General features: G+C 41.2%; 1 protein-coding gene across 2 annotated transcripts; it reads left to right on the top strand.

The window, feature by feature from the left end:
* Positions 1-361: 361 nt before the first annotated feature.
* Positions 362-18208, top strand: LOC149316716 (5'-AMP-activated protein kinase subunit beta-2). 2 transcript variants are annotated; one of them, XM_089516101.1, is made up of 8 exons: positions 362-440; positions 3485-3664; positions 4664-4830; positions 7585-7678; positions 10326-10446; positions 12797-12930; positions 13425-13493; positions 14288-18208. In XM_089516101.1, the coding sequence occupies exons 2-8, from the start codon at positions 3503-3505 to the stop codon at positions 14363-14365; spliced, it is 825 nt and encodes a 274-aa protein (XP_089372227.1). In that variant the 5' UTR covers positions 362-440; positions 3485-3502; the 3' UTR covers positions 14366-18208. The 2 variants fall into 2 exon arrangements, with proteins under 2 accessions (XP_089372227.1, XP_089372226.1); XM_089516100.1 differs by lacking the exon at positions 362-440 and adding an exon at positions 525-657.
* The last annotated feature ends 157 nt before the right edge of the window (positions 18209-18365 follow it).

Here is an 18365-nt window from a genome sequence, read left to right as displayed (position 1 = left end):
CAAAAGAGATTTTGGACTCCATCTCCCAGAAGCCTCAGCCACGTTGGCCAATAGTCTGGGATTCTGGGACTTGAAGTCCAAAATCCCTTAAAGGGCACAGTTTGGGGAACCCTTGCCTCAAAAGAGATTTTGGACTCCATCTCCCAGAAGCCTCAGCCACGTTGGCCAATAGTCTGGGATTCTGGGACTTGAAGTCCAAAATCCCTTAAAGGCCACAGTTTGGGGAACCCTTGCCTCAAAAGAGATTTTGGACTCCATCTCCCAGAAGCCTCAGCCACGTTGGCCAATGGTGTGGGATTCTGGGACTTGAAGTCCAAAATCCCTTAAAGGGCACAGTTTGGGGAACCCTTGCCCTCTAAGTGTTGTCCCAGCTATCACTCCGCCCTGCATCTGAGGGAGTGGGTCCACATCCACCAAAGCTCAGGCGGGCATAAGAACCGGTTAGTAGTCCCACTAGTGCTGCACATTCCCCTCATCCCCCCCTCCCCAGGTGAGAAGGTGCCAACAGGACCGGAAGCGGAAGCATTCTGTGTGGCGCCCCCCCTGCTTCCCCTTCTCTCTCTTTTTTTTGGGGGGGGGCTATCCTGAGGCGGCGGAGTGGGGGCTCAGGGCGCATGCGCACCTCATTTGCCATTGAGCCCCTCGGAGGCATTGCGGGTGAGTGGGGAGGGAGGGAGGCCTGGGCTGTCTTTCTGTTCCAAGGCGCCTGGAAGGGTCCTTTCTCCCGGCCTCAAGGGCAAATAAAGGTGTCCCTGCTGCGGGGAGGAGGGGGACCCAAGGCCTGCCCGGGTGGGAGGCATGTCTCTAGTTCCCTTTGTCTATCAAGTGCTAGACTCCCTGCTTTCGGTGGGCAGTGATTTGGGCCGCCAAGCCGGGCTCTTCCTATGCAGGGCCCCATAGAACCATAGAGGGAGTTATGCCTTCTCATGGTGTGGCCAAAGCATGACATCTCTCTCCTTAGGCATACAATCATAGAGTTGGAAGAGACCTCAAGGGCCATCCAGTCCAGCCCCATTCTGCCATGCAGGAACTCTCCATCAAAGCATCCCCATTGACAGATGGCCATCCAGCCTCTGCTTAAAGACCTCTAAGGAAGGAGGCTCCACTACACTCCGAGGAAGGAGTCTGTTCCACTGTCAAACAGCCCTTACTGTCAGGAAGTTCCTCCTAATGTTGAGGTGGAATCTCTTTTCCTGTAGCTTGCATCCATTGCTCCAGGTCCTAGTCTCTGGAGCAGCAGAAAACAAGCTTGCTCCCTCCTCAATATCACATCCCTTCAAATATTTAAACAGGGCTACCATATCACCTCTTAACCTTCTTTTCTCCAGGCTAAACATCCCCAGCTCCCTGAGTCGTTCCTCATAGGGCATGGTTTCCAGACCTTTCACCATTTTAGTCGTCCTCCTTTGGACACGCTCCAGTTTCTCAACATCCTTTTTAAATTTTGGTGCCCAGAACTGGACACAATATTCCAGGTGGAGCCTGACCAAAGCAGAATACAGTGGCACTATTTACTTCCTTTGATTAAAAAGGAATTAAATTATTACAATATTAAAATTGATTGCTGTTTAAAGAGTGACATACATTTTAAAAAGATAAAACGGTTTAAAATACTTTAAAATGAAACAACGCTCCAAACTCACTCCTTGACAAACATAAAAGCCTTGGTCTTAGCCTGCCAGCGGAAGGCCAGCAAAGAGGGAGCCTTTCTGGTCTCCCTGGGCAGGGAGTCCCACAGTCCAGGGGCAGCCACATAAAAGGCCTCGTCTTTGCATGTCCCCATCAACCTTGCTTGTGATGATGCTGGAGCAGAGAGAAGGGCCTCTCCTGAGGATCTCAAAGCCCAGGCCGGTTCATACAGGAGATACAGGCCTGTTACAGACTGCCAAAATAAAGCTGCTTCGGGTCTCTTTGGAGGTATGCTGTTTAAATGATGCATGCATCCTAAGAATCCGGAAGCGGCACCAAAGCTGCCCTCCAGTGCTTAGGAATGGAGTGTGGCTTTGGCACGACCTCCGGACTCTTAGGACCCATGCATCATTTAAACAGCATACCTCCAAAGAGACCCCAAGCAGCTTTATTTTGGCAGTCTGTAACAGGCCACTTGCATCCATTGCAAGAGTTAGAGATTAAAGTAAGGCTACTTTCAGTCAGCCTGCCTCATTCAGAATTGTTTACAGGACTGTAGGTGTTCAAGCTGACATAATTTCTCACATGTAAACATGGCTCCCCCTGCCATGAGTTAAGGAACAATCAGGATAATTACATAGTACCTTTTGATAGGCACCAATCAGAGCAGTCTTATACGGAATGTCAGGGCACAAATAAGTATAAATGAAAATCTAATGATCTGGCATTGCTTGAAGCTAGATGGTTAATTATCATTTTGAGTTCCTGCTTGTATGATGTAGTTTCCATCCAACTTTATGGTCATGCATTTTGCAAAGGTCTGCTTAGGGAATTTCACCCAGTCCCTGGAGTTTTCTTGGAAGTACGATTTTTCTTGGTTTCTGTCCTCTTGAGCAGTGATATCCTAAGCTCCTGAACAGCTGCTGCCTTTGCTCTGAGCTTCTGTGGCATATGTTTCCTCCTCCATGTGGCTGTCAAAGCTCTCTGGAATCTTACAGGGTGACAGAGAGAAGTTTTCGTTTCAGTGACCTTAAAAATAATTATGTTAGTATCCTGAATAACATTAGAAGCACAGTTTCACCACATCTTGATGAGTTATATGCAACTTCCGGTATATTTAGAAGTGGAAGTAACATCTAGATTTTAGGCAATATGGAAGTAGCTGTTAATAATAATAATTTGTTTTATTTATATACCGCTATTCCAAAGATCATAGCAGTGAACAGCAAGTAAGCTAATTAGCAAGTAAGCTCATTTGCCCCCAACAGTCTGGGTACTCATTTTAGCGACCTCGGAAGGATGCAAGCCTGAGTCGAGCTTGGGCCCTTTTTTTGGTCTTGAACTCGCAACCTTGTGGTTTTGAGTGAATGGCTGCAGTACAGGCATTTAACCACTGCTCCACCAGGGCTCTGTTGAAACCTCTTGTTTGATTTTTGCAACTAGATTTTGCATTTCCCAGAATCCTGACCATTATCCATGCTGATGGGGCTTCTGAGAATTGAATTCCAGTAATGTTTGGGGAACCAGTGTGGTGTAGTAGTTTGAGTGCCAGAGTCTAGGGTCTGAACCCCCAACTCAGCCATGCGAAACCACTGGGTGAACTTGGGCAAGTCACACACTACACTGTCAGCCTCAAAATCAAACCTGTTTTGCCAAGAAAACACCATGACCTTATTGTCTCAGGGTCGCCATAACAGAAAAAGCTTGAAGACATACAACAATAACAAATATCTGGAGATCCAAGTTTGGAGATCACTCATCTTAAAGAAAAAGCAGTATTCCTTACTGGCTCGCTTGGAAATGACATTCCAAGTTACAGACGAGATACTTTTGTGCTTAGTCATCTTTTTTATAGTCTTTCTGCAGTGCTACCATGGGGAACACCACCAGTGAGAGAGTGTCTGGGGAACGCCACAGCTCCAAATCTCATCGTTCTGAGGGTGCTAACAGCAGCCAGCATGCCAAGGATCATTCACACAAGATCATGGTTGGAAGCACTGATGATCCCAATGTTTTCAGCACACATGATTCCAAGGTACAGGCATGTTTGACACTTCGAAAGATGCTCTGCTTGTTTATGCCTTCTAAGTTTTCCTAGGTATCAGTATAAAACAACACTACCCATCATTTTTTCTGGTAGCATGAGTATAATTGTCAGTTAATTTAAATAAAGTTTTTGACTATGACTGTTATTGGAGGACTAGCATGCAGGCGCACAAGTTATTCCCTGTGTCCCTGCCAATCTATTGTGGACACCATTGCATCTACAATACCTAACAAAGCTCTGGACTTCTACTAGAAGGACCAGTAACACTGAAGTAGAGTAATTATATGGCCATTTTTTAAGTCTATTTGTACAAACAAGGAAAAGAAGAACACTAATTTTTAACATTGCAGCTGCTTTTGTATGGCATACTAATCCGTGATTGTTTTAGCCATAATTTGTTGCTTTAATCAGGTATGGATAATCAGATGATTCAACTCAAAGTTTGTTTTCTTAATTTCTAGCCTTTCTCCTGCCTGTATTGTTAGCTCATGTTTTAGAGGAGGCAACTGAGGAAACAAGTCAGTGACAAGACACAATTATTGATTCAGGTATAGCAATAAGCTATGGTTAGAATAAGTCAGAGTTTGTAAGCCAAGAAGGTTTGTACGTGGTTATCATACCATGGTTAATTTGCAGAGTAGTTGGATACAACAAGAAACCAGAATTCAACAAACTAGTACTTAACTCTTGTGTGTCAACCTCACCTGTAAGAAATAAGCTACTATAAACTTGCTGAAGAAGAGAAGAAGGCAAATGTTTGGACATTGTATCCTCATGGCCTTGAAGCCTAAGTATGATTTGGTTTGGGGGAGAAAAATTCTGCTTTTTGTGACAGGCTAAAAAAACAAACCACGAAACCTGAATACTTGCTCATGAGCCTGATTATGTGATCTTTGCCATCTAGGAAATCAGTGGGTTTTCTTTTTTGTGTCAGCCTTGTATACTGGAAATCTAGGAGAAAATGCAATTCTTTTCTTCCTACTGCAGCTTCCTGGGGAAAAGGATTTTGTGTCATGGCACCATGACCTGGATGACTCAATCAAGCCAACCCAACAGGCTCGTCCCACTGTTATTCGCTGGACTGATGGAGGCAAGGAAGTCTTCATCTCAGGTTCCTTCAACAACTGGAGTGCCAAGATCCCTTTAATTAAAAGGTAAAAAGTAGTGATGTGTGATTTTAACTTGGCTGGAACTCCATGCTTATATGTTTGGAAAGAGTTTTTTTCTCCCATCTTCTACAGAGCATTTGTACTAAAATAAGCCAATTTATTTTCATTCTATACCTCACTTAAATACAGACTTTACTGATAAGAAAGAAAGGCAAGGGAAAGAAGAAAAAAAACATGGAATGGAATGGTGTTGGCAAGTGGTTTGTTTGCTTGGCAGGAGACCAAGACCTTCAAGCAACCAGAGTGCCTTCGGAATGCCCCTTCCATGGACCTGTACAATTATGTTCTGGACTGGTTTCTGTGTTATATTCTATGATATAAAATTATTATATAATATTTTGGAACCTTTCATAAAGGCCTCTTAGGCCAAAAGTCAGGTTCCTCCCCCAGAGCTGTATGAAAGAAGAGTGTTTAGAATCTTTCTGGAGGATGGGAATGCTCTCTTTAGTAAATCCCCTACCCTCTCTTGATTATATTGTGGAGTGATTTCTATTATATATTAGTGCATGACATATTATTTGGGTTGAACTGCAGTGAACACCATTTCCAATTCTTTATTGTATTATTACAACACTACTTGGCTTTTGGATAATTTAAAACCCATTCCTCATTACGTTTTCTTTTCACTTCTCCTTCTCTCTCTCCCTGTTTACCTTTCCCATTCTGCTTTTTATCCACCTACCATTTAATTATTCTGCTAACAAACAATGCATGCAAAAAAGAGTAGGCTTGTTAAATATTTGCTCATTAAAACTGAATGCCACAGATTGTGTTTGAGATCCCTGGCTCCATCCTGCATGCAGAATCTATACTTTGCCACTGATCTTTGTGAGCCACATTTTTTGGTTGGGACTGAGGAAGCAGAATAGATATACTAATTCATTTGTGCAGAAAAAAATATTCTGCGTATTCCCAGACTTTCAAAAATGTCGTATGAAGAATTCTCCACTCTTGACCTACAAAGCAATCTTTGTGGCTATCAATTTATTGCATAACTTTGCAGTGGGTCAGTGTCCTCTAATTAAAATAAATTATATTTTTCTCCACTCTTGACCCACAGTGCAGTCTTTGTGGCAGTTTGTTTATTGCTTAATTTTGCAGTGGGTCAGGACCCTCTAATAGAAATAAATTAGTGTTTTTTAAAAAGAAGGTGTTTGCAGAATTAATGAAGTGTATGTGTTGGCGAGGTAGAAAGTAGAAAGAAAATAGATGCAGGTAAGTGACCAACTAAACCAGGGGTAGGCAACCTGCGGCCCGCGGGCCGGATGCGGCCCCACGAGGCCTTGAGACCGGCCCCAGCCCGGTCCTGCCGCCGATTGCCGCTGGGGCCGTTGGGGGGCAATTGTCTATAGAAGCCTCAGAAACATGCATTTATATTAACATTTTTTTTAAAATCAGCAAATTTTTTCATGTGTCCTCCATTTTTTTTAAAAAAAGTGTCTTCCATTTGAAAATTTTGTCCTACATTTGTCCTGATTTATTTATATATTTAATTTTTTAAAAAAATATTTAATTATTTATTTTTTGGCTTCGGCCCCCCAGTTGTCTGAGGGACAGCAACCTGGCCCCCGGCTCAAAAGGGTTGCCTACCCCTGAACTAAACTGAAGAGGTTGTAAGATAAGAACCAGTGCTCTGGGATAGCCTTGCCTAACCTGATAGCTCCTGGATATGCTGGACTCCATTCCCAGACTACAGTCCTGTTACAGGTTTTGTCATGCCTGTGGAGTGTGGGGGAGATAAAGGTTGAAGGAGCAAGACTTTAAAAGGATAAAGGAAAAACTTTTCAATGTAACAAAATGTGCTTCCTTAAGGTCAACAGTGACAACCACTCTGTAAATTCCATAGCCTGGTCCAACATTTAATCAGTGACTTAAAAACTATTGCTTACAGAATTAAACCATTTCATGTTTTAGTGTTTATGCTTGTGATTTTTCCAGTTTCTAACAGATAAGATTATTGAATTAATTTTTAAACATAATGTTCCAAGCTCTGGTCATGGAGTTCTGAGTGGGAACTCAGCAGTTAGGAGATAGTGGGATAGTTTAGGGTAGTGCTTGAAGCAGCTAGGCCCCATTGCTACCTCAGTCTGTTGACCAACAGTCTGCTTTGCTTGATATGTAAACCCTGCACCATCTGCATGCATCTGCTCATTCATTGATTCGTTTGCCAGACTCTAGAATAGGCCTTCCTAGCCTTTCTGGGCCCATGCACACATATGGACATTTTTAAAAACATGATAGCATCAGTTGAGGATTTAGATGTTTTCTCAAGGGAGTTGTTACTCTCTGAATAAATGACAATATATACAGTTTAATTTACTTTTCATTTGACCTCTTTATAAAGTTGGCAAGTATGATTAATTTAAAATTTGAATAGCTCTATGTACTGTGTCTTTCCAAAGTGGATACTGGAAAAAACAATATCTCTGATGCTGCCCTTTTTCTATTTCTTTGTCTGTCACATTTGTCTTCAGAGCTAGCACGTTGGAATGAATGAGTTATAGCTTTTTTCTCTCAGTACAATCAGAGAGAAGTTTACTGAGGCAGCTTTACAGCCTGCTGTTTGCAGTTACAGGTGTTTCAACTGGTCTTCAGTCTTTCCTTTTGTTTTCCTCCTCTTGTTGTTTGTATCAAAGGCAGACTATGCAGATAGCCCCAATTCTTGTTTAGATTCAGGTGGTGGCTTTAAGAAGCTTTAGGGTGCAGTGTTTCAATCTGAATTGTTCCCTCTCCTTTTAGCCACAATGACTTTGTTGCTATTCTGGACCTTCCTGAAGGTGAACATCAGTACAAGTTCTTCGTGGATGGCCAGTGGGTTCATGATCCCTCCGAGGTAATTCTTTTGCTCCCGATGTCTTTGTCTTAAGTTGCTGAAAGGACCTTCTGCCCCTTAGCTGCACTTTCTGATGAGGGAAGTGAGACAGCTGAAATGAGGGGGATTGATCTTATTTTGGGCCTGAACAGACAGGCCAAAATAAAGCTGCTTCAGGTCACTTTGGAGGTATGCTATTTAAATGACACACGCATCTCAAGAGACCAAAAGCTGCACCAAAGCTGCGCTCTAGTCCTTAGAATCGGAGCATGGCTTTGGTGCAGCTTCTGAACTCTTAGGCCGCATGCATAATTGAAACAGCATATCTCCAAAATGACCTGAAGCATCTTTATTTTGGCCTGTCTATTCAGGCCCTTTGGTTCATTGATTCAGTCTTTTTGAACCAGAATTCAATAATGATTGTAAGTGGGTATACTTTGTGTAGCTCTTGACAGTTACAACTGGCAGCAAGCAGTGACTTTTGAAAGTAGCCAAAACTTCAATTCCTGTGTCCTTGGTCTTTTGATTAAGGTCTTTTGATCATACAGTTGTTATTCTAGGTTTGCTGGGTTTCTCCAGTCATCCCATAGTCCATACACATTCCTTTGTTTTTGTTTTACAGTCACTCCTATGTATTAAACATAGTTCAGTAGATTGTAATTTAAAGAGATACAGTATTTTTATGTTGACTCTGTTCTGGAGATTATAATTTGACTCTTGTATTGCTTATATTATATTTGTTTGTACTGATTAGTTTTCCATTAATAAATTTGAGGGTGATGAGCTGAACCACTGAGTTATGAAAATACATTTACTCATCACTTTTTGAATATTCAGCTTTTACCAGTGTTACTTCAATAATCTTCATGACTGTCTTATCTGGTCAGTATTGTTGTTATTTTTGCGGTTGTTGTGTGCCTTCAAGTTGTTTCTCATTTATGGTGACCCTATCACGGGGATTTCTGGGTCTGAGAGTATGTGAATCACCCACAGTCCCCCAGTGGGTTTCCATTGTGGCCAAGCAGAAAATTGAACCCCTGTCTCCAGAGTCATAGTCAAATGACTACCCTACGCTGCCTCTCAGATCACTATTACTGTCATTTAATTCTCATGTTGTAGATGGGAACTGTAGGTAAGCCCCCATTGTGAGCTCATGACTGAAATAAGTAAGCTTTGGGTTGGGAAGCTCCTGGCTTCTTCCTTTACCTAGCTTTCTAGTAGAGAAGGTGTTTAAAAAGAAGGACTAGCCTGGTCTGGAATGTGAGCAGGATCCAGGTGGAGTGGTTTAATTAGCATGTGCACAGCATTCATCTGTGGACTACTCATACATAGCAGACCCTATGAAGACAGCAAACAACCACCTTTGTTTATCTCCTTGCTTCATGAAGACAGTGGCCCTTATCACACAGAGGGTTTTGCAGCCCTGGTCCGAAGCCACTGCGGGTCCAACCATGCGAATTCACAAAAAATGTTTCCAAGCTCACTTTGATTTCAATCCGAATTGGTCTGGTGTGGAATGCAACTTTGCTTCCATCCTGGTACACGCCCCCAAACCTCCAAGGTCCCATATTTCCCATGTTGCTGAACTGTAATTTTGCTCCATTTGCTTCCAGTACTCCTTCAAGAACGGAGGCTGCATAATATTTCAATAATAATAATAATAATAATAATAGAGAACAAGGCACTGCAAAATAATAATAATAATAATAATAATAATAATAATAATAATAATAATAATTTATTAGTTTGTTGAGGCACCAGAGCTCTTTGGCAGAGAAGGCTCAATGTCTCACGACACTGCAGTTCCCAGAATTCCATAGCACTGAACCAGGACAGTTACAGTGGAGTCAAGCTGGATTATTTCCCAAGTGCAGATGCAGCCTAAGAGAAGGCAACTGTTACAAAGGGAAGGAGAGTGGATTGGATTCAGGGAGGTGGTACTTTAGGGAGCATGGAGAATAAGGGAAACTGGATCATTTCTGCACTCCTCCAAAATGAGTCTTCTTCAGAGCCAAAGGATTTACTTCCAAGTAAAGCTGCAGCTTCTACACTGATACAGTGAAATTTATTATTATTATTATTATTATTATTATGGAAATATTATTGTTATTATAATTAATAAATTTTTCTTTCACTGCAAATTATTATTATTATTATTATTATTATTATTATTATTATTTATAATAATAATTTTGCCGGTGATACATTCGGATGAAGCAGAGGGCATGTACGGATAGGTGACATTCCCTATCATCATTCACATGAGGCTAGCATTCACGTGAAACTGGAACCAGGAAGTGGCCCCCTTCTTTACCCCGGAAGTGTAAATGTTCATGATGCGCTCAGACCCCCACTGAGCATGCACAAGGGTCCCAATTCACATTGGTGAATCCGAATGGTATGTACTGGTGTGGTAATTTCATGTACACTCCCTCCGCTTTGACTCAGAAATGACCACAATTTTGTTCTTCACGTGTGATAATTCATCACGTGTATTGCCTTGGATTCGAATTGACTCTGCTTCCCCTTCACTTCGGATTGGCTCTGGATTGGAGTTCCAGTTTCACATGTGATAAGGGCCAGTGTCTTTACAGTATGTTGTATGTATCTTAGGAGATGGTGGCATGGCATGTGGATATGACATGTATTTTGATGTCTTATTTTTCAGCCAGTGGTGACTAGTCAGTTGGGAACAATTAACAATCTGATTCATGTCAAGAAATCTGATTTTGAAGTATTTGATGCTTTAAAGGTGGACTCCCTGGAAAGTTCAGAGACTTCATGTCGAGGTGATTTTTTGTGTGTGTGTGCCACTAGTGTGAAAATTCAAAATGATGATGTTCTATGGCATCCTTTCTTATATGATCTCAATTAAGAACACTATATTAATTACTTTTAACACAAACTATATAATGCACAACTAAAACCATAAACATTGAGAAAGAAAAATTTAAAGAGAAAGAGAAGATGAAAAAGCAAAAAAAAATGAGGGAATGTGCTTGTGTAACTAAAACTAAACTAAAACATACCGTATATACTCATGTATAAGTCGACCTCATGTATAAGTCGAGGGCAGTTTTTCAGGCCAAAATCATGGATCTTGATATGACCCATGGATAAGTCGAGGGCATGTTACAAAAGATCTAAAGAGGGAAACAAAGCACCACTTCCCGCTCTACATCTCTCTCTCTGAATCTCTTTCAAGGGTCACAGTATCAGCATGGGGAAACAAGTCTGGGTGCATACATACACATACACACACACCTCTTTGCATCAGCATTTCCACACTCAAGGCTTGCAGGAAAAAAAAAAAGACACCAGCCTTGCCTTTACATGGCTTGGGCCCGAGTTACTTGAGGGACCACATCTCCCCATATAATCCGCCCCGCACACTCAGAACAACCGGGAAGAACTTGTTGGAAATTCCACCTTCTAAATATGTTATTACTTCCCAGATGGCCTTCTCAGTAGCGGCCCCACAAATCTGGAATAGTTTTCCCGACGAGCTCTGTCTTATCACCCCCCTGGAAACATTTAAAAAGAGGCTTAAACCCTTCCTCTTCTGTCAAGCCTTCCCCCCTGGAAAATGAAGTCGTGTACTCTGATCTCATTGACTCTCTACCTCACCCTATTGATTGATTGAATGATTGTTTTTAGATTGTATATTGTATTTAGTGCTCTTGGTTTTATCTATTTTATGATGTTTTTGTAACTGGTTTTAAACTCTATGTAAACTGCTTTGATCTTTTTGGAAAAGCAGTATATAAATAATATTATTATTATTATTATTATTATTATTATTATTATTATTTAACCCCAGCATTTCCAGACCCATGGCTTCCATGGAAAAAAAAAGGAGGATCCCAGCTTTGCCTTTAACCCCAGCATTTCCAGACCCATGGCTTGGAGGGGGAAAAAGGAGGACCCCAGGCTTGCCTTTAACCCCAGCATTTCCAGACCCATGGCTTGGAGGGGGGAAAAGGAGGAGCCCAGGCTTGCCTTTAACCCCATCATTTCCAGACCTATGGCTTGGAGGGAAAAAGGAGGAGCCCAGGCTTGCCTTTAACCCCATCATTTCCAGACCCATGGTTTGCAAAACGGGGTCCAAACCTGGGCATGCTCCCTCTCTCTGCATCCTTCTCCCTTCCATCAGTAGCTACTTGTTAGCTCCAGCTGCAAGGGAGGGCTGAAGGATCACACACACACACACTTGCAGAGAGAGGACTGTTTACTTGGCTACAGAGGAAGGTGGGCACTTTTTTAATGAACTTTATCAGCTGTAGTAACGTTGATCCTTGATTTTGGAGTCCATTTTGGGGCATAAATTTCTCGACTTATAATTGAGTATATACGGTAATATGAAAACACAAAAATAGTTATCTTTAACTAAAATACTAAAATGCTAAATACTAGCTAGCTAAGACAAAAAAGGGCTCTGACCCTCTAATCCACTGTAATGAAGGAGGGAAATGCAAAAAGGAAAACCAAAATATATTATTCTAACATTTCAGATATAACTGGATAGTCCTACTACTAAAATTACTAGTAGCATTAGCCACAAATTATTGCTTAATTAGATTTCATATTACACAGGCCATAAATATTTCCCAGTCTTTTAAAAAATCTTCAAAAAAATCTTTCGGAAAATCTTAAAACTCATATCAGTAACTTGGACTAACTCAGCAACTTTAACAATCCGTTCTTCCATTGTCAGTGCTTCAAATTGTTTCCAAGTTTAAGCAAAGTGTCTTGCTGCTGTTATCATATATTGGTGAAGTTGTCTGTGTTTACTGTCCAGTTTTCTATCTAGAATGTCCAGTAAAACATTTCTGATGAGATTAAAAATCTATCTTTAAATTTTTTTGAATTAACATTTAGATTATAGACCAATAAATTTGTGCTTTCTTACAAGTACACGATATATGGGAAAAGGAGCCCTCCTTATCTTAACAACTCAACATTGATTTGAAACATTTGTAGATACATTTGATAATTTTTTTGTAGTTAAGATACCATCTATACATAATTTTATACATACTTTGATTTACATTATTACTGAAAGTAAATTTTATGCTTTTGATCCTCATTTTTGTCCCATACATCCATATGTATATAACATATTTTCTCAATTTTTAATAGACCTTTCTGGCTCTCCTCCTGGAACATATGGCCAAGAAATGTACGTATACAGGCCTGAGGAACGTTTCAAATCCCCACCAATTCTTCCTCCCCATCTCCTCCAGGTCATCCTTAACAAAGATACTAACATTTCAGTGAGTATCAGTTTGGATATTCTGTGAGTATAATGTGTTCCAAAGTGTTTCATTGTTGGGAACAGCAGATATTCTTCAAAGAAGGAGTCCCGCACACCTCAGAGTATCTTGGGCCAGGCAGATTGCCTGCTTTTTTAGGGCAGTCACCTTCCCCTTGTGACTTAAATATGAGATGTGCAGCATCCAGTGAGAAAAATGGAAATAGTTGGATAGATATTTCTTATCTTGGTGGCGCAGTAGTTAAATGCCTGTACTGCAGCCATTCACTCGAAACCACAAGGTTGCGAGTTCAAAACCAGCAAAAGGGCCCAAGCTCGACTCAGGCTTGCATCCTTCCGAGGTCGCTAAAACGAGTACCCAGACTGATGGGGGCAAATTAGCTTACTTGCTAATTAGCTTACTTGCTGTTCACCGCTATGATCTTTGGAATAGCGGTATATAAATAAAACATATTATTATTATTATTATTATTATTATTATTATGTTTCTTATAGTGTGACCCAGCCCTCCTGCCTGAGCCAAATCATGTGATGCTGAACCATCTGTATGCACTCTCTATTAAGGTAAGGACCAGTAGCCTCTGTTGTCTTGCAGGAAGAAGAGGGACTACTCCATGTTATTCTTCTTTAAAACTTCAGGCTAACTGATCCCCAATCAGTCTTCTTTCCCTGCTAACTGGTCCACCAACTTGTCCTTAGGCTTTTTTCTCCCTACTCCAACAAAAGTTAGCATTGTTTCAGAATCTCATATAGTAGTGAGGGGCTCAGAAGAGGTAGCAGGTTCAGTGGGAAAAAGATATTCCTGGTGGCTGTGGCAAACTTCATACCTTTTCTCTTGTGGGCTGTTCATCTTTGTAGCATGGACGCCTTAGCAGTAGCATGGCTGTTTTTCTCTGTTTCATTTTCTTTCTCCAGAAGGGCAAGAGCAATTCTGTTTAAATTTAAATTCTGGCTGCATCCACACTGCAGAATTAATATAGTTTTGACACGTTTTACTTGCTATGCCTTAATGCTATGAAATTCTGGCATTTGTAGTTTTGTGAGATATTCAACCTTCTTTGTCAAGAGAGCTCTGGTGCTACAACAAATTACAGGTGTCAGGTTTCCATTGGATGGAGCCATGACAGTTAAAGTGGTGTCAAACTGCATTAATTTTGCACTGTGCCAGCAGCTTCTATCAGTATCTTACTAAGTTATTTTTGAAAAAAAATTAGGATGGAGAGAAGGAAGGAGGATTCGTTTCTTTAATCTCTTTCCTTCCTCATAATGTCTACTTGGAACATTCTTCTTCCTCAATTGTCTTTTGCAAACAGAAACTTATCTTGTGAAATTGCATTAATGTTTGTTTCTTCCCACAGGATGGTGTTATGGTACTCAGTGCCACCCATCGCTACAAGAAGAAGTATGTTACTACCCTCCTTTACAAACCTATTTGAATTGGGTCCTTCCTGATCACTGTGGGAACACAGAGACTGCTGCTTTTTTTGCACACACTATTAGGACAGGAAGCCAGCTTTCAGGCTCTTTGGTCAGAGGCAAAAGCTCTATATGACAGCAGCCCTAGCTCAGTTTTAAGGGCTGATTGAGAACATTATTCATTGGTCACCGTTTCTGCTATGCAGCTTGCACCTGTCATTAGCACAAACCTAGTAGTACCCACATTTTGGGTACATTATCTTCTGTCCACTGATGACTATGGGTAATGTTAAGGAAGGAGGAGTTTTGAGTTCCTCTTTCCTAGCCTCTTTTGGGTATCCTTGTAATTTCCCTCTGACCACAAAGAGTTTGCTAGCAGTAGCTCAGTGTCAAAGAAGAAATGACTGTTCCTTATTTCATCTATCATTGAGACATTATAATTATTTTTAAATGGTGTCTGCACTTTATAGTTCCAGGAGGTTGAGCAGAAGGACCTCTTTTTGAAGATCATGTAATAATAATATCTACTATTCATGATAGCTGTATGAAATTTCCCAGCTCAGAGATAATGTGCCACTAAATAACTGCTGTGGAACATTGGCGAGCTGTTGTCTTCAAGCACTGTTTGTAGGCTTCCTGGAAGCATCTGTCTGGCTGCTATGAGAAGCAGGATTCTGGATAAGGCAGCTCTCTAAAAGGGCTGCTCTTAGATTCTTAAAATACCTACTACTGGAGGCACATTGCAAGTGCATTCAGGGCAACTTCAGTGTGGTGCAATGCTTTAGTGTATGGTATATGTGCTTGCTGTGTAGTTGTATGGACATTTAGTTCTGCAAAGTGGAAGTGCAAGATCAGAAGCAGCTATCACACTGTTGGATTTATATGTGAAGAGACCTAAGTCAATTTTTATTCTAGGAAATGTTACCATCCCCTTAGGGCATCAATTATGGTTTGCAAACATATGCAGACCAACATGCTACTGTTCAAAGAGCTGGAAATATTGAGTCAGAGAACTTAGAACTCATTTGCTGAACCAGAGAAAAAGTCTGTCTCTTCCAGCTGGTTCCTCTGGGAAGTGGAGGAAGATCAAGATAATGATCCTGCCTTTCAACATACGTCTCTATTTATGGCTGTCATGGTTTTTAGCTTTTTGCTAGCTGTATCCATAGAAAGATCTATTTCCTTACCTAGTTTGAGAAGAAATACTATGCTTTCCTCCCTTTTTAGGATTTGATGTTTCTCTTCATAAGCTGTCTGTGGATCCATTCACAATTAAGCGTAGCCCTCTTTAATTTTAAAGGTCACCTCCATTAATAGCCTTAAGGTCCATAAGAGGTGTTAAACATAAGTCTTGAGTCTTGGAACTCTACAGGAAGAAATGCAGTCCATATTCCCAGATCCCTAAAACCTGAAATAGGAAACCTTGATCTTTCCTTTGGCCTGAGGCTGATTTAGGGATTCTTTAGTGCTTTTACTTCCCCTTATTCTTGTCCCCTTTTCTTCCTAGTCTTGCCAAATGATAAGATCTTACTTTGGGAACAGGGCGACTGAGCTGGGGCAGGAACAGCCTTCCAACTATTACTTGAAATAGTTGTTGAAGTTTTCTTGGGCTCAGTTTTTGTCAGGTTATGGGATGCGGTGAATAAAAGGAGTATTTCCATCTTACACAATTGCATTTTACTCCTGACTAAGCAGTCCCATCAAATCTTCTTAAGGGCTCAGAGGCTGGCCTCCAGTTGCCCCTTTTACAGCCAGATCGGGGCTGTGGCAACCGCACGCCGCAGCCCCGATCTGGCCTTTGCAGGGCACAAAAAGGAGCTGCAAAAAGTGCAATAGCCGTAGTACAGCAGTGTCACAGCGCTCCTTTGGTGGCGCCAGAGCAGCACCGTGACACCACGTGCCATGTGGAGCAGCATGCAGATTGATGCTGCCCAGGGTCCAGAGCCAGGGTGTGCATCATACGGATGCTACACTCCGACTCCGCTCCCAACCTGCCCTTTATGGCTGGTCTGTACAGCCCCTCAGTTGCTAACTGACTGCATGTTTTTGCATTGGCTAGGAGTGGTTGAGTTTTGCCCAGAGTTAACTCTTCAGCTGCAAAAGAAGGCTACCAGGACAGAGAGATTTATTTTTCATTAATGGAAAAGAAACTAAATGACTAAGCTGGTTATATCTCATCAAGATGCAAACTCACATGAAGACACATTTGCTTCTGCTAGTGACAGCTTTTCTTGCTTAATTTTAGCCCTCTTAGCTATATGACTTTACAGTTTGTCCTGGCTGACTAGTATCTAGGCATTATAGAAGCCTGTAAATAATAAGAGTGTTCTCTCTTACCAATGTTAGCCTGTAAAATCTGAGGCATTTAAAAACACACCTTGAATGTATGTGTATTCAAAAGGAAGTTGATTTATGTATGTAAAATACCTTTGAGTTACCTGAAATTTGTCTTGACAACAAACATATCTTTTAAGAATCATAGTTTTATCATTTCTGTTACTGAAACCTTTTGTAGACTTCAGAATGATGGAGACAGTTCTGTGAAAATGAAGTTCATTGGGTGCTTTGAAGAATAGCTTTGTACACTTATTGATGGAGAATATAACAAACCAAGCATAAGGGAAAAATCACTAGTACTTTGCTGTAGGTCCAGTGAGGTGAGGATATAGGTTCAAGGGCAGGAACATGGGAGGAACTATTGCAAGCTAAAATGAAGTTGATGCTATTAAGAACAAGAGAAAGGCTAAGGCTTAGGACAGAAATACAAAGACTTGTGCGCATGACATACAGGAAGAGAGGATTGTTTTGTAGTTTCCGCAAATAAGGGGCAAGAGGAGTTGTGGCTCTTTTCCAACTTGTAGAATTCTTCCTGTCTAGCTTATGGCTTCATCTTTATATCACCAAATGCATTTAGCATCAGACAGTTGTTGAAAAGAAGAAGAAAACGATGACTAATTATCATGCCATTCTATTGGTTTGATAGACTTGCTACCTTACTTGATCTCACCTGGGCCCTACTGTGGCAGAATTGTCTACTTTTGCAATGGGTGGCCTGATGCTAAGGAGCTTGTGGTGTCAGCATCTGCATAAGTCTGTTCATGGAGACAGGTTAATCTTTGCCAGAATCGTTTCTCTCCTTATACAGCTGCCAGAAACAGGCCTTATTTCTGTTTAGCCCAGAGAGATGTGGGCAGAAGCTGGAAGTGGGTCGTTTCCTGTTGAGGTAGGAGATGATCTGACTTCCCACAGTGGTCTTGGCAACAGGTTTAAGAGTAGATAATTTGGAGGACTTTTTCCAGAACCTATATTAACACATGCATTCACAATAGGGAAAGGGTCTGCTTTAAATTTATTGACAGAAAATAGCAAAAGATTTTTTTGTCAAGAAAAGTGACTACTAAAGCTATGCTAAGTTTATTAAATGGAAAATAGATTTAATTCTGCATGGCTAGTAGTGTTTTTATGTTAGCATGGACAATTGGAGCAGTGCTCCCAGTCAGGTCTGTGGAGAGATCATGGTTGCTGTGTGGCCATACTACAGATGTGGCCTGATGCAAAGGGTAGCAGAACCGGTAGGAGCTTACAGGGTTTGTATGTGAATGGGAAAGAAGTAGGCTAGAGCTACAGACTTGGACATGTATTTGCTCATCTTGTTTGGGGGTAGCACTTTGAACAGGTCTGCAAGCTGTCATGGTCTGTCTGACTGAAATCTGTTCCTTGGACTATTGCTACTTCTGTGGTGTAACAGATACCTTGGCAAGGCATACAGTTGTTGTCTGCTGTATTGTATAACATCTGTTTTGGCCTATTCATTCAAACATGTCCCTACTGGCACTTCAATAAACCAACAGATTTTTCTGCTGCTTGATATTGCAAAAGTGTTATGGGGGATGAAAACTGGTGGAAAATAGTATGTGGCCAGCACCTCACATTCACACTATAGGTAAGTAGTTAATTATTTGGTGCAATAATAGCCCAGCCTTCAAAACCATGGTGGCTTCGAAAACAAAAGAGTAAAAT

This window comes from Sceloporus occidentalis, unplaced genomic scaffold (assembly GCF_023333645.1).
Source record: "Sceloporus occidentalis isolate IW3139 unplaced genomic scaffold, rSceOcc1.0.p SCAF_3, whole genome shotgun sequence".
NCBI classification, from domain to species: Eukaryota; Metazoa; Chordata; class Lepidosauria; order Squamata; family Phrynosomatidae; genus Sceloporus; species Sceloporus occidentalis.
The sequence above is the reverse complement of the archived record's forward strand: the minus strand, read 5'-3'. Positions and strand labels throughout refer to the sequence as shown.

Bases quoted from the DNA above. Each gene is read 5' to 3' on its own strand.
- LOC149316716 (XM_089516101.1), top strand. From the start codon at position 3,503: ATGGGGAACACCACCAGTGAGAGAGTGTCTGGGGAACGCCACAGCTCC. The intron at 7,679-10,325 runs GTAATTCTTTTG...CTTATTTTTCAG, and splicing joins GGGTTCATGATCCCTCCGAG to CCAGTGGTGACTAGTCAGTT. The intron at 12,931-13,424 runs GTGAGTATCAGT...TGTTTCTTATAG, and splicing joins ACAAAGATACTAACATTTCA to TGTGACCCAGCCCTCCTGCC.